The 21,705-nt window shown below is 41.0% G+C and overlaps 2 protein-coding genes across 2 annotated transcripts in view; one reads left to right on the forward strand and one right to left on the reverse strand.

Annotated features, from left to right (window-relative positions):
- Positions 1 to 5,874: 5,874 nt before the first annotated feature.
- Positions 5,875 to 6,582, reverse strand: LOC132869957 (protein TsetseEP-like). The gene has a single exon (XM_060903525.1). It carries the CDS (start codon positions 6,580 to 6,582, stop codon positions 5,875 to 5,877), a length of 708 nt encoding a protein of 235 aa, XP_060759508.1.
- A 190-nt stretch (positions 6,583 to 6,772) lies between these two features.
- furinb (furin (paired basic amino acid cleaving enzyme) b) overlaps positions 6,773 to 21,705 on the forward strand; it is a 91,093-nt gene continuing 76,160 nt past the window's right edge. Inside the window, exons 1-4 of the mRNA XM_060903532.1 lie at positions 6,773 to 6,913; positions 12,878 to 12,973; positions 17,400 to 17,528; positions 17,811 to 17,887. Coding sequence (XP_060759515.1) covers positions 6,773 to 6,913; positions 12,878 to 12,973; positions 17,400 to 17,528; positions 17,811 to 17,887 — 443 coding nt within the window. The remainder of the gene's footprint in view (positions 6,914 to 12,877; positions 12,974 to 17,399; positions 17,529 to 17,810; positions 17,888 to 21,705) is intronic.

The raw sequence follows: 21,705 nt of genomic DNA on the forward strand, positions 1-21,705 counted from the left end.
ATACAGACATTTTCATATTCATACTTTGATACAGATGGAAGTTGTCATGGTAGGCAAGTCATGACAGCAGTGGCACTGTTTGCTTCCACTGTTTGATAGTAAGATTTCAATTTTATTATCTCAGGATGTACCTAACTTAAATATCTGAATATCTGTAAGAGTAAGGTTAATTGTTAGCAGAAATGAAAACTGACAAACATCTTTAATGTGCCATTGTCAAGTATTATCAATTCAACTTTCCTCTTGTTGGTGGAGTCGTGTGTTCTTATGTGGTTCACAGAGGCAATAAAGAGAAATAATGATGATAAATATTAAATGCACAGCTCCGTTTTAGCCTGTAGTCCTCTTGTTGCAGTGCACACTCTGGCATTATTTAAAATTTTGTTGGTGAAAATTCTAACCTCCAGAGAACTTAGGAGGAAATATCTCACTGGATTGATTAACTTTCCAAGATCACTGACAACATACTGTATATCAAACTGTCATTACAGATGTTTGCATATAATATTTACTAAACCAGTGAATGAAAAAGAAATAAAAGCTCAATGTGAAAGCAGCAGCCTGTGTAAATTTTAAAATGTTGCTGAGTAGATTTCATGTGCAGTGTCACCTCCAGTGTAATACTGGTCTAACTGGCAAATACAAGAAGAAGAAGAAGCAGCAGCCTTGATTTGTCACATGCACACTTAAGCAGAGTGAAATTCATCATCTGCATTTAACCCATCTGAAGCAGTGAACCGACACACACACACCCAGAGCAGTGGGAAGCCACACTACAGTGCCTGGGGAGCAGTTAGGGGTTAGTTACCTTGCTCAAGGGCACTTCAGCCCAAGGCCGCCCCGTGTTAACCTCACCACATGTCTTTGAACTGTGGGGGAAACTGGAGCAAACCCATGCAGACACGGGGAGAACATGCAGACTCCACACAGAAAGGCCCCCCTGTCGGCCACTGGGCTCAAACCCAGAACCTTCTTGCTGTGAGGCGACAGTGCTAACCACTACACCACTGTGCCATGTATGTGATCTGTGTCCATTGTGTATTGAGAATTTAAAAATGAGATTTACTAAACATTACTGTAAGTGTATTATTATTATAACTGTATTATTATCCATTACCCTGGAAATGTATCATCTCCTGTTATTATCTATTACCATGGGAGAAAACAAAGTGCTTTCAACACAAAAGAGACAGATGATCGTTGACCAGAACAGATCCAGTAATGGATATAAAAATACTTAAGCCCTTAAAAATGCAAAAGGTTTCCTATGTCAGAAACCATAGCAAGGAACTGGACCTGATGGCATGTCATCCCACAGTGAGGACGATGGTGAAGGAGGTAAAAAAGAGCCCAATGATTGCAGTTTTTGAATTTTACAATCATTGCATTTCAAAATCAGCTGTTAACAATGTATGTTGTGGTAAGACTTAAAACAAACTTTTTGGTCATGCACACCATTGGTGTATATTTGAAGACTTGAGGCTGTTTTTGTGATTATGGTTCAGTAGGTTTTGTGAAGGCTTATGGCATTTTGAAGTACTATGATATTTAATTCCCAAGACTGGTTGCCTCTTCCAGGGGGTTCAGACTTGGTCATAGGTAGAACCTTCAACAAAAGGATAAGCAAAATATGCTTCCAAATGTTTAAAGAAACACAAAATCAGTATTTTACAACGATATCATGCGACCATATCAGTTTACCAAATTGAAGCTGACTGAAAACCTGTGGTGCGATGAGAAGTCTACATGAGTAAACCAAAGCATATAAGCTTTAAATGTTCCGCATTGAGGAGCAGACCAATATCCCTCCAAAAGTTTCCTCTACCTTGTTAGACATAGCAGGAAGAGTGTGCCAATAATTTTGAAAATGTTTCAAAAAGTTTGAAAAACCTGATGTTTTGTAGAAAAAAAGGAATACTTAAAACATTTTGTTTGAAAACTAATTTTAAAATATCAGTGTTTTTCTTTTGATGTGTGATGTATGCGCAATTGAAATGTAAATGTGATATTGGAACACATGTATAACATCTCATCTCATCATCTCTAGCCGCTTTATCCTGTTCTACAGGGTCACAGGCAAGCTGGAGCCTATCCCAGCTGACTACGGGCGAAAGGCGGGGTACACCCTGGGCAAGTCACCAGGTCATCACAGGGCTGACACATAGACACAGACAACCATTCACACTCACTTTCACACCTACGGTCAATTTAGAGTCACCAGTTAACCTAACCTGCATGTCTTTGGACTGTGGGGGAAACCGGAGCACCCGGAGGAAACCCACGCGGACACGGGGAGAACATGCAAACTCCGCACAGAAAGGCCCTTGCCGGCCACGGGGCTCGAACCCGGACCTTCTTGCTGTGAGGTGACAGCGCTAACCACTACACCACCGTGCCGCCCCATGTATAACATATGAAAATCAAACATGTGCTTGTGTTATGCACTATTTTCAACTGTAATCTGAATATAAATGGTTTTGGCTCTTTAATTATGATTCCAACAGCAAAGAATGATGAACTGTGAACAGGGTTAAACATAATCACTGTTTATATTAACCTATGTTGAAAGATATCCATAACAGTATCTTTGTCATATTAACACGCATTCAAATTCACAGATAAACTCTTCCTTTTCATCAGCCTCCAGATGTGTTGTAGACCACTGACCTACAAATTTCCACTGATCTTTGCAGAACCATTTGTTTGTTAGAACTTGAGTAATCACACACAAAAACACAGCCATTAATGTCAGGAGGATTTTATGGATGTGTATGCCCACTAAGACCACAAATTTATTTCTTTCTTTCTTTCTTTCTTTCTTTCTTTCTTTCTTTCTTTCTGTACATTATTTACTTTCTTTAAACACACACACACACATCAATTATCACTTTTGTAAGATGAAGACACTGGCAGCTCAGTGTACCCTACCATTTCTATAGTTATAGTTGGTGTGCTACCACCTCTGACTAATAAATTGCTACCTCAAAGTCAACATTATACACCATGTAATTATGCATCTAAAGCACATGTAATTATGACCGCATTGTCTCTGTCCAATCTGTCCTTTAATATTTGGGCTTACAAGAAATCACATTTTCTGAGATTTATGTGCAGTTCTCTGTACAGTGCATTACATAAGTATTCACCCTCTTGAACTTCTCATCATTTTATAGTGTTACTTCATGTAACTGAAGCAGACTTCATTTGTATTATGCTTTATATAATTAATCTACACAAAAGCCCATAATATTAGCAATTAAAAATCAATATAATTTACTATATACAGTGGGGCAAAAAAGTATTTAGTCAGTCACCAATTGTGCAAGTTCTCTCACTTAAAAAGATGAGAGAGGCCTATAATTTTCATCATAGGTATACCTCAACTATGAGAGACAAAATGAGGAAAAAAAATCCAGAAAATCACATTGTCTGATTTTTAAAGAATGTATTTGCAAATTATGGTGGAAAATAAGTATTTGGTCAATAACGAAAGTTCATCTCAATACTTTGTTATATACCCTTTGTTGGCAATGACAGAGGTCAAACGTTTTCTGTAAGTCTTCACAAGGTTTTCACACACTGTTGCTGGTGTTTTGGCCCATTCCTCCATACAGATCTCCTCTAGAGCAGTGATGTTTTGGGGCTGTCGCTGGGCAACACGGACTTTCAACTCCCTCCAAAGATTTTCTATGGGGTTGAGATCTGGAGACTGGCTAGGCTACTCCAGGACCTTGAAATGCTTCTTATGAAGCCACTCCTTCATTGCCCGGGGATCACTGTCATGCTGAAAGACCCAGCCACGTTTCATCTTCAATGCCTTTGCTGATGGAAGGAGGTTTTCACTCAAAATCTCACGATACATGGCCCCATTCATTCTTTCCTTTACACGGATCAGTCATCCTGGTCCCTTTACAGAAAAACAGCCCCAAAGCATGATGTTTCCACCCCCATGCTTCACAGTAGGTATGGTGTTCTTTGGATGCAGCTCAGCATTCTTTCTCCTCCAAACATGACAAGTTGAGTTTTTACCAAAAAATTCTATTTTGGTTTCATCTGACCATATGACATTCTCCCTATCCTCTTCTGGATCATCCAAATGCTCTCTAGCAAACTTCAGACGGGCCTGGACATGTACTGGCTTAAGCAGGGGGACACGTCTGGCACTGCAGGATTTGAGTCCCTGGCGGCATAGTGTGTTACTGATGATAGCCTTTGATACTTTGGTCCCAGCTCTCTGCAGGTCATTCACTAGGTCCCCCCGTGTGGTTCTGGGATTTTTGCTCACCGTTCTTGTGATTATTTTGACCCCACGGGGTGAGATCTTGTGTGGCGCCCCAGATCGAGGGAGATTATCAGTGGTCTTGTATGTCTTCCATTTTCTAATAATTGCTCCCACAGTTGATTTCTTCACACCAAACTGCTTACCTATTGCAGATTCAGTCTTCCCAGCCTGGTGCAGGTCTACAATTTTGTTTCTGGTGTCCTTTGACAGCTCTTTGGTCTTGGCCATAGTGGAGTTTGGAGTGTGACTGTTTGAGGTTGTGGACAGGTGTCTTTTATACTGATAACGAGTTCAAACAGGTGCCATTAATACAGGTAACAAGTGGATGACAGAGGAGCCTCTTAAAGAAGAAGTTACAGGTCTGTGAGAGCCAGAAATCTTGCTTGTTTGTAGGTGACCAAATACTTATTTTACCAAGGAATTTACCAATTAATTCATTAAAAATCCTACAATGTGATTTCCTGGATTCTTTCCCCCCATTCTGTCTCTCATAGTTGAAGTGTACCTATGATAAAAATTACAGGCCTCTCTCATCTTTTTAAGTGGGAGAACTTGCACAATTGGTGGCTGACTAAATACTTTTTTGCCCCACTGTAGTTCAATATCAATATTGGCTCAATGTAGTCTGGAAAATTAGTTACAAAAAATGTGCAAATTGTGATCACATATGTATTCATCCTAGTAGCTATGAAATCCTGCTATGTTCTGGTACAACTAGTTGCCATCAAACATCACCAGGCAGCACAGTGATGTAGTGATTAACACTGTCGCCTCCCAACAAGGTTCTGGGTTTGAGCCTAGTGGCCGATGGGAGTGGAGTCTTTCTGTGTGGAGTTTGTATGTTCTCCCCATGTCTGTGTGGGTTTCTTCTGGGTGCTTCGGTTACCCCCACAGTCCAAAGACATGCGGTTAAGTTAACATGGGGAAGCCATGGTCTGAAAGTTGGCCTGAAGTGCACCAATTGCTCCACGGGCACTGTAGCATACAGTGGTGTTTGAAAGTTTGTGAACCCTTTAGAATTTTATTTATTTATGCATAAATATGACCTAAAACATCATCAGATTTTCACACAAGTACTAAAATTAGAGAAAGAGAACCCAGTTAAACAAATGAGACAAAAATATTATACTTGGTCATTTATTTATTGAGGAAAATGATCCAATATTACATATTTGTGAGCGGCAAAAGTATGTGAACCTTTGCTTTCAGTGTCTGGTGTGACCCCCTTGTGCAGCAATAACTGCAACTAAACGTTTCTGGTAACTGTTGATCAGTCCTGCACACCGGCTTGGAGGAATTTTAGCCCATTCCTCCATACAGAACAGCTTCAACTCTGGGATGTTGGTGGGTTTCCTCACATGAACTGCTTGCTTCAGGTCCTTCCACAACATTTCAATTAGATTAAGGTCAGGACTTTGACTTGGCCATTCCAAAACATTAACTTTATTCTTCTTTAACCATTCTTTGGTAGAACGACTTGTGTGCTTAGGGTCATTGTCTTGCTGCATGACCCACCTTCTCTTGAGATTTAGTTCATGGACAGATGTCCTGTGTCAGATGTGCGAGAGAGGCGGATGTATGTACAGAAGTGTTTAATTGAACAAAGTGCTGGAGCTCACTCGGCGCGCGCGCAGCCCAAGGCACACCTTTTGGTGCACGCACCACAGTGTGCAGGACTGACAGAACCCCCTCCCAAAGAGCTCTTTCTGGGAGCGAAAATCCATCATACAGGGCCCTGGTGGGAGTTCGGGCTCAGGCTCTGGACACAACTTGGATTCTTGGCTAGGAGTAGGCTTGATCACGAGACATGACATGGACTCTGGACTGGACTCGAGCTCTGAAGGCGACTCTGGACTGGATTTGGGCTCGAGCTCTGGAGACAGCTCTGGACTGGGCTCGGGCTCTGGAGACGACGCTGGACTGGGCTCGAGCTCTGTAGAGGGCTCGGGACTGGGCTCGGGCTCTGTAGAGGGCTCGGGACTGGGCTCGGGCTCTGTAGAGGACTCTGGACTGAGCTCGGGCTCTGTAGATGGCTCTGGACTGGGCTTGGGCTCTGTAGACGGCTCTGGACTGGGCTTGGGCTCTGTAGACGAATCTGGACTGGACTCGAGCTCTGTAGACGACTTGGGCTCTGGACTGGACTCGGGTACAAACTCTGTAGATGACGATGACTCTGGACTAGGCTCAGGCTCGAGCTCTGACTCCGGCACTGGCTCTGGAGTGGACTCTGACACTGGCTCCGGCACTGCCTCTGGAGTAGACTCTAACGCAGGCTCAGATGCTGGCTCCACCTCTGGCATGGGAGCAGATGCTGGCACTGACTCTGGCTCCACCTCTGGAGCAGACACTAGCACTGACTCTGGCTCTGCCTCTGGAGCAGATGCTGGCTCCGCCTCTGACACGGGAGCAGGAGCAGGAACAGGTGCTGGCTCTGGCTGAGAAACCAGCTCAAAAGAGACAGCCTCCTCTGCTATCTCTAGTTCAGCCACTATGGAGAACTCTGGAGTGATGGCCTCCTCATCTGAGTCGGTCACTGGAGTGGTTGCCTTTAGGAGTAATACCCTCCTCGACTGCGTCGACCACAGGAGGCAGCTCGGGAGTGCCGCCCCTCCTCAGCTGGGTCAGCCTCTGGCATGATTGCCCCTCCCCAAAAATTTTCATGGGGTTCCTTCCTAAGGATTCGAAAATAAACTTTAGCATGGCAAAGAAAGTCTTAGAGTTACGAAAGCACAGGTGTTCAAACCGAATCAGATAGTCCACCCATCTGCATGCTTATCCAGCAATGAATGTCAGTACAAAGCTTACCCAGATGGGTTCAGGTGGCTTGGGCTCTTGGAGGTTCTCGTAGAAGAGATCACACTACAGCTTGAATCCCATAGGGTGATATATCCCGTAATAGACTGCCGGGGGACTCCAGTCAGTCTTCAGATGAAAATACGAGGTGAGTGGCAGGGACAGAGGAACCTGGAAGTGGCGTGGGATCGCATAGTGAAACACGTCCGCTACATCCATTTTGGCAAAGTATTCTGTCAGATGCACGAGAGAGGCGGATGTATGTGCAGAAGTGTTTTATTGAACAAAGTGCAATCTATACAAAAAGTGCATGAAACACACAAAAGCAAACAGTCCAAATCGGCAGGCAAGGTCATAAATGAGAAAACAGGCAAAGGGTCGATCGAGGTGCAAACAGAATGTCGGAGGCAAAAACGAGGACAAGAACTAGAATTGGGAACAGGAGTCAAGAAACCAGGTAAACCACAAAGACGGGAAACAAGGCTTGGTAATGCACACTGAACATGGTGTAATACTTCGCATCGTCCTTGCATCAGCGCAATCCCAAACTTAGTTCATTAATTGAGAACAGGTGCACCTTGTTCATGGCGCGCAGGACTGACATCCTGAGATTTTCCTTTAAAATTTGCTGGTATAATTCAGAATTCATTGTTCCATCACTGGTGGCAAGCGGTTCTGGCCCAGATGCAGCAAAATAGGCCCAAACCGTGATACTACCACCACCATGTTTCACAGATGGGATAAGGTTCTTATGCTGGAATGCAGCGTTTTTTCTTTATCCAAACATAATGCTTCTCATTTAAACCAAAAAGTTCTATTTTGGTCTCATCCGTCCACAAAACATTTTTCCAATAGCCTTCTGGCTTGTCCATGTGACCTTTAGCAAATTGCAGATGAGCAGCAATGTTCTTTTTGGAGAGCAGTGGCTTTCTCCTTGCAACCCTGCCATGCACACCATTGTTGTTCAGTGTTCTCCTGATGGTGGACTCATGAACATTAACATTAGCCAATGTGAGAGAGGCTTTCAGTTGCTGCGAAGTTACTCTGGGGTCCTTTGTGACTTCACCGACTATTACACATCTTGTTCTTGGAGTGATCTTTGTTGGTCGACCACTCCTGGGGAGGGTAACAATGGTCTTGAATTTCCTCCAATCTGTCTGACTGTGGATTGGTGGAGTCCAAACTCTTTAGAGATGGTTTTGTAACCTTTTCCAGCCTGATGAGCATCAACAACGCTTTTTCTGAGGTCCTCAGAAATCTCCTTTGTTTGTGCCATGATACACTTCCACAAACATATGTTGTGAAGATCAGACTTTGATAGATCCCTGTTCTTTAAATAAAACAGGGTGCCCACTCACACCTGATTGTCATCCCATTGATTGAAAACACCTGACTCCAATTTCACTTTCAAATTAACTGCTAATCCTAGAGGTTCACATACTTTTGCCACTCACAGATATGTAACATTTGGATAATTTTCCTCAATAAATAAACGACCAAGTATAATATTTTTTGTCTCATTTATTTAACTGGGTTCTCTTTATCTACTTTTAGGACTTGTCTGAAAATCTGATGATTTTTTAGGTCATATTTATGCAGAAATATAGAAAATTCTAAAGGGTTAACAAACTTTCAAGTGCCACTGTTGTTGCCCACTGCTCTGTGTATGTCTATGTGCTCATTGCTCACTTGTGTGTGCATGTGCATGTGTGAATGCTCACTGCTTCAGATGATTTAAATGCAGAGGAGGAATTTCACTGTGTTTAAGTATGTGCTTGAGTGTATGTGTGATAAATAAAGGCTTCTTCTTGTCATTATTTATCAAGTGTCACATGATCTCAATTTAAATACACTTGTTTCTGGAAGGCCCCAGAGTTTGTTACATACCAACAGAGAACACCAAAAATTATTGTGAAGACCAAGGAATTGTAAAAAAAAAAGTTTAAAAAATCTGGGAAGAGTTCTAGAAAAGTATCATTCAGGATTTGGTTATTAAAAAAAAATCTTCCAGAGTACCAACACATCAAATGCATTATCAAACATTTTAAGAACATGGCACAACTATGGAGCACTTGCATGTGACGTCACAGCTGATCCAGATTGTGACAGACGCCATCTTGTCGGTCAAACGCCATATTTCCGCCTTCTACTTCTACTTCTGCTTCTACTTCTGCTATTACTTCTACCTTTTCTTCTGGAAAACCCTACTATATACAGTTCTACTACAACGGCTGTGGCTACAAGCTCTCCCTACCTATGCGCGTTTTTTATGTTTTTTGTGTGTATTTTTGCATGTTGTTCGTCTGTACCGGACTTCAATATCCACTACAACTGTATGGACTTATTGGACATGGGTTTCCAGCAGAAAATGACGGTTTGTAGTGATTTCCATCGCATACACAACATTCCGGACGAGATAGCAAGACCAGCGGAGTCTCCGTGGATTGTTATCGGAAGCAAAGCGAAGGAGGTGGCGCCGGGAGCGGAAGCAAAAGCGAGGCTGCAGGCAGAGCCGGCCTGTTGACTAAGCTCAGAAAACAGCCACTCAAACCTTCACTGCTAAGCCTCTACCTCTCCAACGCCAGATCCATGGTAAACAAAACAGATGATTTGGAATTACAGCTGGAATTACCTTATTCTATTCTATAATCGGCTGGTCAGTGCTATACTCAATACTTAAGTGACTTACCCGTCCAATGAGGATTCTTGTTTACAAGATGCCACATCTGAGTCGCTGACAAATCCTGAATTTCTGTAGAGATAACTGTCCAGAGATTTATAAGCATGCAGTGCTTCACCACTGAACAGCGAGGCAAAGTTAATGAGGTAATTATACTGTACACGTCTGGGTATTCCGCTGGCAGTTCAAAATCCGGTCGTGAAAACTCCATCCAGTAAGCCATAAGGGTCACTAATCTGTAGATTGTTTATTTTAGACATATATCTAGTTATCTGTTCATTAGAAAAATGAGCCATGTAGTCCATCGGTTGAAATTGATCCATTCTGTACACGAGTGCACCAGTATTCAGCGGTGTTTTTTACCGACAAGATGGCAGCTGTGTACTTTCCGGTCACGTGACTGCAAGATCTCTATAGAATAGGCTGTCCACCAAAACTCAGTGACTAAATGAGGATGACATTAGTCAGAGAAGCAACCAAGAGGACATGTGTATCTCTTAAGGAGCTTGAGAGCTCCACAATTTAGATGGGAGAAGCTGTTCACAGGACAGTCATAGCCTGGCTTTAGGGAAGTGCAGCAAAAACAAAACCATTATTGAAAAAAGGCATATGAAATCCTGTGTTGGAGACTCATATGGAAAAATGTTTGTGAAGCATGTTAATGATAACATCATGTTGTGGGGATGATTTTTATGAGCAGGGCCTGGTAGACGAGTCAAGTTTGAGGAGAACATGGATGGAGCCAAATACAGCCAAAAAAAACTGTTAGTCTGGAAGATGAGACTGGGGCACCTTCAAACAGGACAATGACCCTAATCATACTGCCAAAGCTATTCTGGAGTGTTTGAAACCTGCATGGATTAAAATTCAGTCAAAATCTAGTGACCTCAATCTGATTGAGAATCTACTGCAAGAAGAGAAAACTGCTTTCCACCAACATTCTTTATAGAATCTGACAAAACGCAAACTTGTCAAGTGATTCTACTAAATATCGACCCATTTAATTAAGCTTTGTCACAATAAAAATGTTCATTTTGCACATTCTAACATAAGACATATTGTGTAAATAAAAAAATCTCAATTAAGTCTATCCAAGTATTTTTTTAATAATGCTATAAAAATATGGAAAAAGCAGAGAAAGGGTGAGAAATGTGTGGAGAAGAGTGAAACATGGAAAGCCAAGACTTAAAACAAGATGCAAAGTCGCAGAGAAAAGGCCAAGAAAGATAAAGCACCTTGCAAAAGGGAAAGTGCTAAGACTTCATGTCTCTTTGCTCTTTGTGCTCAAACAGAAGCTCGGATTAAAGAGCAGCAGGACTGGGAAATGTGTCCTGCTGGAGATATTTGTGGTTCTTCATGTTTGTTGTGTGTTTGTAGATGTAGGAGGGCCTGTGTGTACTTTTAAAGACATCGTTTCTGATATTTTAAAATCTCTGGTTAACACTAATTGTCTCTGTACTACCCACAAGACTCTCAGGGTGTTTTCATACCTGCACATTTTAGTTCATTTTAATTGGACTCTGGTTCATTTATCCCCCTTGGTGCATTTCTTTTGGACAGTAATCACACTCACACACAGTAACCACACTCGGGTGCAGACCAAAACAACCGCAATGAGTCTCTTTAAACAAGGTGGTCTCAGTCCAGACCCAAATGAAGTCTGAAGCAGTTTATTTGTGGTGGGAATGTGATCCGTTCTTGATCAGATCCAACTACCAGGTGTACTCTACAAGTTTGAGCTATACAGCTCCTGTACCCAGGTGTGCTTTGCATTCTGGGATGAAGCAGAGGACACGAACTGTAACAGCTTGTGTAGTAGTAATAGCAGCTAGCTGGAGAATGAATTTGTTGATGGTTAGCATGTTGCTGTACATGTAGCAACATGTAGCATGTTGTTGGGAGGCACAGTGGTGTAGTGGTTAACACTGTCGCCTCACAGCAAGAAGGTTCTGGGTTTGAGCCCAGCGGCTGATAGGGCCTTTCTGTGTGGAGTTTGCATGTTCTCCCCGTGTCTGCATGGGTTTCCTCCGGGTGCTCTGGTTTCCCCCACAATTCAAAGACATGCAGTTAGGTTAACATGGGGCAGCCATGGCCTGAGGTTGGGCTGAAGTGCCCTTGAGCAAGGCACCTAACCCCCAGTTGCTCCCTGGGCACTGTAGCATAGCTGCCCACTGCCTCTGGCTACGGTATGTGTGTGTGCTCATTGCTCACGTGTGTGTGTGTGTTCACTGCTTCATATGGATTAAATGTAGAGGATGAATTTCATTGTGCTTGCGTGTGCATGTGACAAATAAAGGCTTCTTCTCTTCTTCTTCTTCTTCTTCTTCTTCTACATGCTCAGTATAAGCTCCCTTGTTCTGTTTAGCCATCTGAATGCAGTAAGTCTCTTTGCAAAATATGAAGCAATGTAGTATTTTCAAGACTTTTCTTCAAAGTGTATTCAGCATTCTGCTGGTATAGTTTTACCTGGTATATTGCCCAGATATTTATCACGGTTATGAGCCAACTCTGTTGTTTCTCCATGTTAAATTGCATCACAATGTTTCACTCACAGAAATATGCGTTAGACCAGAACACCGGGCCTTTTTCCTGTATTTACTTTCTTGCTCCCAACCCAGACACATCTGTCCAATAAACGGAGTGGAAGTTCTCACATGCTTTCGGATTTTTCTCTTTGTGAAAAGTACCTGAACCAAGATGAAAACACTCCGAGTTCACAATCTCATCAACTGATTCCAGAGCAAATGAACTAGAGACGTGAAAACACCCTCATTTATTGGAAAGTTCCCAGAGCAGGACCATGATAAAGAATGGGTCAAACTAGTCTCTCTGTCACACACACACACACACACACACAGGGGCTGTCAGATTAAATCAAGTGTGTCAAATGAGTCTAAAACTCTACTGCAGAAAGAGGACATTTAAAATTCTGATTTAATGGTCTGGAGAAAATTACATGCTTGAGATGTAAATGCAGATGTAAAGGATAATGTAGGTTTCAAAGCACTGCAGGTGTATAGTGTGTGAACTTTTCAGTGTGTTGGTTTCTTAGTGTTTGAACCAGCAGGTGTTTGAATCTTTTGGTGTGTGTGTGTGTGTGTGTGTCTTTCATCTCTTTTTAGGTGGTTTGGGCAGAACAGCAGGTTGCCAAGCGGAGGAGAAAGAGGGATATTTACAGCGAGCCTACAGACCCAAAGTTCCCCCAGCAGTGGTACTTGGTAAGTACATCCAGCTTTACTCAGGAGTCTGTTCTTCAGCCATATGCAATCAATCAGTGCTAATGAATCCTGTTTGTTAAATTGTTGTCACGCAAATGAACAAGACTGCCAATGGCTTTTGTTTTAGAATTTTCAATTAACATACAGTGGTTTGTCTGCATTTTAATTGAATTTGTCAATGGAACGCCACCATCTGTATTAATCTCTTTTTGCATTTAAACAAGCGCCTACAATTATAGTTTGATCGGTACAATGCAGTCATATTCACTCCTGAAAATATAATGAATGAATAGAGCAATAGAGATTGTCGAACAATTTTAGCACTGTACTTAAAAAAAATCATAATTGAAAGATGCTAATCATTAATTAGTATTTAGTCAATTAACAGGAAAAAAGAGTGATGGGCAGGCAAATGTACAGAGAGAAATAGGGAAAATTAAATAACTGGATACAGTTTCTCAATGAGAAGTACAATTTAGGGGCGGCACGGTGGTGTAGTGGTTAGCACTGTCGCCTCACAGCAAGAAGATCCTGGGTTCGAGCCCAGCGGCCGGTGAGGGCTCCACAAACTGTGTGGAGTTTGCATGTTCTCCCTGTGTCTGTGTGGGTTTCCTCTGGGTGTTCCGGTTTCCCCCACAGTCCAAAGACATGCAGGTTAGGCTAACTGGTGACTCTAAATTGACAGTAGGTGTGAATGGTTGTTTGTCTCTATGTGTCAGCCCTGTGATAACCTGGCGACTTGTCCAGGGTGTACCCTGCCTCTCACCCATAGTGAGCTGGGATAGGCTCCAGCTTGCCTGCGACCCTGTAGGATAGGATAAGCGGCTACAGATAATCATACATGTCAACCTATACGGAATGTCCGTATTTTATACAGATTTGATTCAATAAACGTAGTATACAGGCGTACAAATAAAGTTATACGGATTCTTTAAAAAAACTTCAATATTTATTTAGAGCTATAATCAATTCCCACGATGATAAAAGAGCGCATAACATTTACAAACGTACTGTACACCACAGAAAGCACAAACGGCCAATAAAGAGTCTTATGAAATCGCACGTTATCTTGTGGTAGCGAGACTTCGTTCCACTTTTGATCATGCGCACACCACATTGCGAGAATCCCGCCAGCCGTGAAGTAACATTTTGTTTGAAATGCGTATTTCCACCTGAGCGACTTTCACTAGCAACTGAAAAGATTCTGAATGGGCACTCCGGCAAGATCAACACAGACACTTGCTGTGACATGCAGCCTCGTGAGGTATTGGTGCAGACTGCTAAAAAAAGCTGTCATGGAGTACAATTCAGAACATTAGAGTGACACTTTGTGTTTTTGTCAAACATTGGAGCTTTGTATTCATTCTGAAGGTTTATTGTTATTAATATTGAATAAAAAGTAACTTGGATACATCATTGTTAATTATCATTCAAATTTTAGGTAAATTATTTTAATTTGCATCTTATACGGATTTTATAAGGGAAATACGGATTTTGGAGGTTGGTTATACAGGTTTGATTGACCAAAGGTTGACATGTATGGATAATGGATGGATGTATGGAAGTACAATTTATTCAAATATTTCAGTTGTTTCAACCCAAATCAATTTGCATTCAAAAACATATGCAGAGCTACTTTCAAAGATCCTGTGTGGTGATAATGGAATGAGTGCTTTTGTAGGTGATTTATTTCCAGAGAGGAGAGCAGTCTTTTTCAGTTATGGAAGTTGGCTTCTTTACAGTGATTGTTTTTTTCAATAAAAGTGGCCAGTTAACTAAAATCGTGTCAGCAGTTGCCTCTCTATTGTATATGCAACCAGTTCTCTATCATTTTAATAAGAGTGGATTCAGCAGTGCTGTTACAGTGGTGCTTGAAAGTTTGTGAACCCTTTAGAATTTTCTATATTTCTGCATAAATATGACCTAAAACATCACCAGATTTTCAGACAAGTCCTAAAAGTAGATAAAGAGAACCCAGTTAAATAAATGAGACAAAAATATTATGCTTGGTCATTTATTTATTGAGGAAAATTATCCAATATTCCAGATCTGTGAGTGGCAAAAGTATGTGAACCTCTAGGATTAGCAGTTAATTTGAAGGTGAAATTAGAGTCAAGTGTTTTCAATCAATGGGATGACAATCAGGTGTGAGTGGGCACCCTGTTTTATTTAAAGAACAGGGATCGATCAAAGTCTGATCTTCACAACACATGTTTGTGGAAGTGTGTCATGGTACGAACAAAGGAGATTTCTGAGGACCTCAGAAAAAGCATTGTTGATGCTCATGAGGCTGGAAAAGGTTACAAAACCATCTCTAAAGAGTTTGGATTCCACCAATCCACAGTCAGACAGATTGTGTACAAATGGAGGAAATTCAAGACCATTGTTACCCTCCCCAGGAGTGGTCGACCAACAAAGATCACTACAAGAGCAAGGCGTGTAATAGTCAACAAGGTCACAAAGGACCCTAGGGTAACTTCTAAGCAACTGAAGGCCTCTCTCACATTGGCTAATGTTAATGTTCATGAGTCCACCATCAGGAGAACACTGAATAACAATGGTGTGCATGGCAGGGTTGCAAGGAGAAAGCCACTGCTCTCCAAAAAGAACATTGCTGCTCGGCTGCAGTTTGCTAAAGATCACGTGGGCAAGCCAGAAGGCTATTGGAAAAATGTTTTGTGGACAGATGAGACCAAAATAGAACTTTTTGGTTTAAATGAGAAGTGTTATGTTTGGAGAAAAGAAAACACTGCGTTCCAGTATAAGAACCTTATCCCATTTGTGAATGAGTGGAGTCCAACCAGGTTTGCCCACTCTGACTTGTTTTGGCTAAAATTAGTTCAAACACGCCCCATGGTGGTCATGTGATATTGTTGCTCACTTGCTTCAGCAATCTCCGGAATTGTAAAATGCAGGACGCATTTTATCTTGGCAAAATATTCACACATTGGATACACGGTGTGTGCAGCAGCGAAACTACTTAATTTCAATTCAAATCAACTTCACATAATCGCAAAAAATCTCTAAACTCCAACAGCAATAGAAATAGAACATTTTTGCCCACAATTCAACTCTGCAGTCAGAACCTTCAATGAAAAAAGGACAAAGAAAGAAAGAGAGAGAAGCAAATAGAAGTTTATGGTCTCCTATCAGGTTTGCTATATATTTGCATGTGTGTGTTTGGCTGAATCAGTATACTGTTTCCCCAGTTGATGATGTACATATGCCTTCCTGCACCAGTGTAGCTGTTCCTGCTGACAGCTGCTATGTGGGGAAATGGGCTGCAGAAACTCAGTGTGTGTCTCTGGCACTTTAGAAATTTATATTTCTGTTGTTATTTGTCACTTTCTGTACTGCATTTCAACCTAGTATTGCTAGTGTGTGTGTGTGTGTGTGTGTGTGTGTGTGTGTGTGTGTGTGTGTGTGTGTATTTAAGGAAGGTTATGGCAGTTTGAGACATTAAAAATGTATTAAGAATCATGACACGATACATTGACAAGAGATATTTTAATCACAAAAAATAAAAGGTCTTTCAAGCATTTTAAATGCAATTATGCATGAACAATTTCAGACTCCAGTATTAGATTGGGCAGCCATGGCCTGAAGGTTAGAGAAGCAGCCTTGGGCCCAAAGAATTGCCGGTTTACTTCCCGGAACCGGCAGGAAAAACATGAGGGGAATTGAGTGAATGAACAGCACTTTCCCCTTCCTCTGTATCATGGCTGAAGTAAGGCACCTAACCCCCCAACTGCTCCCCAGGTGCTGTAGCATAGCTGCCCAATGCTCTGTGTGTGTGTGTGTGTGTGTGTGTGTGTGTGTGTGTGTGTGTGTGTGTGTGTGTGTGTGTGTGCGCGTGCTCGTTGCTCACTTGTGTGGGCATGCGTGTGTTCACTGCTTCAGATGGGTTAAATGCAGAGGAGGAATTTTGCTGTGCTTGAATGTACATGTGACAAAAATAAAGGCTTCTTCTTCTAGATGGGATTATATTCTTATTTCAGTTATATTTAGTTGCAGTGTGATCTTGTTTGAAAACAAGTAGTGTAATAATAAATTTTTTGTCTGCCAAATAATGAATAGCTGTGCAATATTGTGACAGAATACAAGAGAGCATGTTGTAGAAAATTGCACCCAAGCTATTGAAAAAAAGAATCACTTAACCAACATCACAATAGGTAGTATCTTTTAATTTAATGCAAACTACTGAATTTACTGCTCATACTTTATGTTCATTAACTAGACTCATTTCTGTCACTCGTTTTATTTAATTTTCCATCTGGACTTGCATCTGTTTGAGATGTATTTCCAGTGTGCTACCCCAAAGAGAAGCAATATTATAGTTTAATCTTTCATGTTGAGTAAACTGAGTACCCAGTCTTTATTATCACCAGTCTGAGATGTATTCTGAAGTCTAGCTTTATTTTCGCAGTACAACCCCAGTCGGCAAGACCTACAGGTAAAAGAAGCCTGGGCTCAGGGCTTCACAGGCAGAGGAGTCGTCATTACCATCCTGGATGATGGCATTGAGAAAGATCACCCAGACCTAGTACAGAATTATGTGAGTATTTTCCTCACATCTCAGAAGTCTCAAAGTCAGTATTGTCCCTTCAAAGTTTAGTGAACACATGTAAATGGTAGAAAATATAAAATAAAAATATTTTACAGGCCTTATGCCATAAAGGGAACTGTTTCTCCAGAAAGATACTGCATTTCTGTCTTTTTTAGCCAGCCTTTCTTTCAATTCCTAAGTTTTGGGGTTATATCTGTGAAATGACAGAATGGCAGTCTTATAATGAGAACTACAGCACTCCTATTCACTGGATTGTACTTTTCTCCTCAGGATCCAGATGCAAGTTACGATGTAAATGACAGAGATTCTGACCCACAGCCCAGATACACACAACTGAATGACAACAGGTATGGCTCACTTTATTTTTCTCTTCCTTTCCTGAGCAGTTGGAGTATATTTGTGAGGGTTGCAAAGCCAAACATATTGCACACAATATGATGCCATACACTATCCCCTGACTTTCTTGTACTCTTCTTGTATTCTTGTGTTCTTGTAAAGAGTAAATCAATCAGTTTCTGTTTGGCATGTGAAACGACAAAAACCTAGATGTTTTTTTTTTTCACTATGTGCTTTTTTATAGTCTGTGAAACACATAAAGCACCTCCATCCATATGCTGCCATCAAGCTTTCATGAAAAATTCAGAAGGAAATCTTCCAACCCTGATTCAGAGACATGCTGTTACCTCCCCTAAGGAGAGAATGTCCTTTTCTCTGTTTGACTCACCTTCCGACTTTCTCATCATTTTCTCCAACTGTTTCTCTCATTCACTCCTTTCTCCATGCTGTGAGAGTCAGTAACCTCTCTCTCTCTCTCTCTCTCTCTCTCTCTCATACTGTATTATCGCCCCCTCCTTCTCCAACATCCTGCTTGACCTGCTGAGATACTTGCAAATTTTCCACATACCTTTTATGCACTTATGTTTCAAAACAGTTTCTGCTGAGCTATAAAGATCTTATCTATTCTAACGTCAAATATTCTAGCTATTTCCTTATGGATATTACTGGATTCATTGCTTTCACATTTCCCCTTGACTGTTTTTTTCTCATCTTCCTTTTCTCTCTCTAACATATCCTTTCTCCATGTCTTTCAGCAAATCCATTGGTTAAATTAGAGGTGCTAAAGAATTTTAGTTGTTTACACTATCACATTGTTTATATTTCTCATTATCATAGAAAGTATAAATTAAAAATCACTAGTTAAACTGTGATAAAATGCTGGTGGACCCTAAGAAACACTCCTCTCCCAATGTTCAGCTCAGCTATAAGTTTGTGTCAGGCCCAGACCCTGACAGAAATGTTGGGGGATTTTCCTCAAGTTACAGGCTTTCTGCCAAAGCTGTTTTTCAGGCATTGCCTCACGCTTTTTATTCTTGATTTAAATTCAACACTGGACTGAAGTAGAAAAGAAGCCAAGCAAGCCAATAATGAGTTTGTTATAAATAAATAAATAAATAAATAAATAAGTTTTTAAAAACACTCCCATGATTTCTTGGGTCTCCAGCCCACCTGTTATGCCTGGTTTCTATGTGTGCATGTGTCTGTATAAGAGAGAGAAAATGACAGAGAGACAAAGAGTGAATTTTGTATGTTTGCTTTTCATATGATTGCTCTGTTTTCACCAGATGGACAGTAGAATAGTGAAAGGTGGTTTAAAGCTCCCTATGTCAGGAAGACACATTCTTTTCACTCAGTGATGCAAGAGGAGAAACACAGAGGGGAATAAACAAGTCTCTGCAATGCCTATGTCTGTATCACAGCTCACCCGCTTTGAAAAAGCTTTCAGGAAACAATGCACCACTCACACATGTGAGCTGTCAAGATGATTATACTCTAGTGAATCGATTCAAGCCATGAAATGAGAGGAAAAATTGTGTTTCTGTCAATACCAGTGAAGTTGCACAGCTCTTCAACATAGTTGCATCGCCAAAACAGAGAACAAATGAAAGAGTGCTATTACTTCCCACTGAGCCACCACTCCACTCCCACTGTGACAAATGTGCTCCCCTTTAAATAAGAATAAAGAATAAATGAATATATATATATATATATATATATATATATATATATATATATATATAAAGTGTGTGTGTGTGTGTGTGTGTGTAAGGAGCTTATATATTAAAGACAGTAGAGCCACCTGTTCTGTGACAATCAGCTCATTTTCTCACACATCTGTATCCGTCTACTGTTCATCTGTCCTTTTCTCTCAATCCCTCCACCTCCCAAAGAGAAGTTAATATTATGTCTGGTCCTGCCTGCATTTTCTCTATCTTGTTTCTTTGTCCATGATGCAAGGTGAATACCAAAGCCCTAAGAAATGAGAGTGTTTTAGAGATAGACTGTGTCTCTATATCTGCATTCATCAGTCATATAACTTCCTAGTTCTGTATCAAGACAGCCTTAAGATTTCTTCACTGGAGTCTGTCTATTAGGCAAGCCATCCCCACTTTGGATTGTATCAGTGTTGTATAGATCAATGTGTACTCTTCATTAGTCAATCCCTCAGGGCAGGCCAGGCAAAAGGACAGGGTTTTTTTTACAGGTCCCATTCAGAAGTTCATTTAAAAACAAAACAAAACACTTCATTAAACTGAAGAGTTGTATCACTCCACTTATACTCTGCATCACGTGAAACAAACCCATTCTTCCAGTCTGCCATGACAGTTGCCATAGGCAGCACTGAAGTGAATCGGGGAAAGTTGCCTCTTCATCCAGAAGCCCTTGTACTCAGAAAAGGGAAGTATGAATTAGGAATTAAACCTTGACCATTTTTGTAGTGGAAGGTGTTCTCAATTTTGGAAAACACTAACCATGAGTAACCATCTGCCATAGCTGAAGGCTTGGAGGCAGGATTTTTTTCCCCCTCTTTCTTTCCCTCTTTGTCTCACTGACACTTTCACTTTCCTTCATGTACTGTAGAGTACGTGGGATTTTAAAGCTTGAGGGTTGAGTTTACTTGGCTAGAAAATGCACTAATCCCTTTAGTCAACACATAATCCAGTTCTATTGAATAGCTGAGCAAAGATACCATGCTGTTCTAAACACATGGCAGACTGTAACATTCACATTCATACCAAGTACGGTATCTTTTGACAGTAGATCAGTCTTTTATGGAATAAATTTATGCAGTTATTTATCTATAGAAAACTTGGATGCACACAAAATGAAACACGAAGAATAAACCTTTGTGCTGTTGCTGATGTGTATTACCATTGATTTGTTACTATTCCTTTTTGTTGTCTGACTCAAGGACAGTCTTACATGGCCACTCCAGGCAGGCATCTCTCATCGTTATTGTTCAGATACATTTTTACACCTGAAATTGATGTAGGATAAAGAAAGAGAGGGATGATTGATTTGGTCTAGCTTTACTATTCTTCCAGTATGGCCTTAAGGTACTGACTTTAACAGATGAACATCACATCTTTCATGATCCTTGTTCCACTTTTTGTCCATGACTGATTGTGTTTATTGTTAATAAGTGTCAGTGAGGCATGTCATTTCACTGCCCGCTAGTACTATTTGACACCTCATAGAACAAAGCTGCAAGCTGAATGCGTAGGAGACTTGCTAGCTTTATCTGTTATGTGATAGGAGGATATGTCAGGGGTACTGCAATTCTGCATTTATCAGCTGCAGTGTGTGAAATGATACAAAGGATACTTGAAAGTGGCAGTGAGCTGCCAGAGCAGTAGATTTAGTTATGGCAACAAAAAAAACCTGAAAGCATCACCAGAGTCCTAACTTCATGGTGATTAAATAGCGTTAGTGAGTAAGCCCTCGCCATCTATCATGCTTAAAATGAAAGCAGTGAAGCTGTTAGAAATTGACATAACACAGAGCTTGCTGTCCATACCCAGGAGTAAACGATGGTTTGATAACTTTGATGTTTGAAATGCTTCCGGTGGGCTGGCCTTGATATGTTCTCTTCTTTCAAGTAGAGAGGTTTTTTTTGTGTGTTATTGTCTGGAACATGGTACAATATTTCAGCCGTTAGTATTGCTGCTTGCAGAAAAAAAGCATAAACCCTTGAGCAAAAAGCAGTTTATTTTGTGCCTTAGTTGTTAGATTTGAATCCTCAGGGGTGACATCAGTCACTTGCAGCAATACAGAATTGTGAGAAATAAAGTCATTGCTCACTGGCTGAAACATAATAAATGTTTGT

The sequence above is a fragment of the Neoarius graeffei genome, chromosome 2 (genome assembly GCF_027579695.1).
Source record: "Neoarius graeffei isolate fNeoGra1 chromosome 2, fNeoGra1.pri, whole genome shotgun sequence".
In the NCBI taxonomy this organism is placed as follows: Eukaryota; Metazoa; Chordata; class Actinopteri; order Siluriformes; family Ariidae; genus Neoarius; species Neoarius graeffei.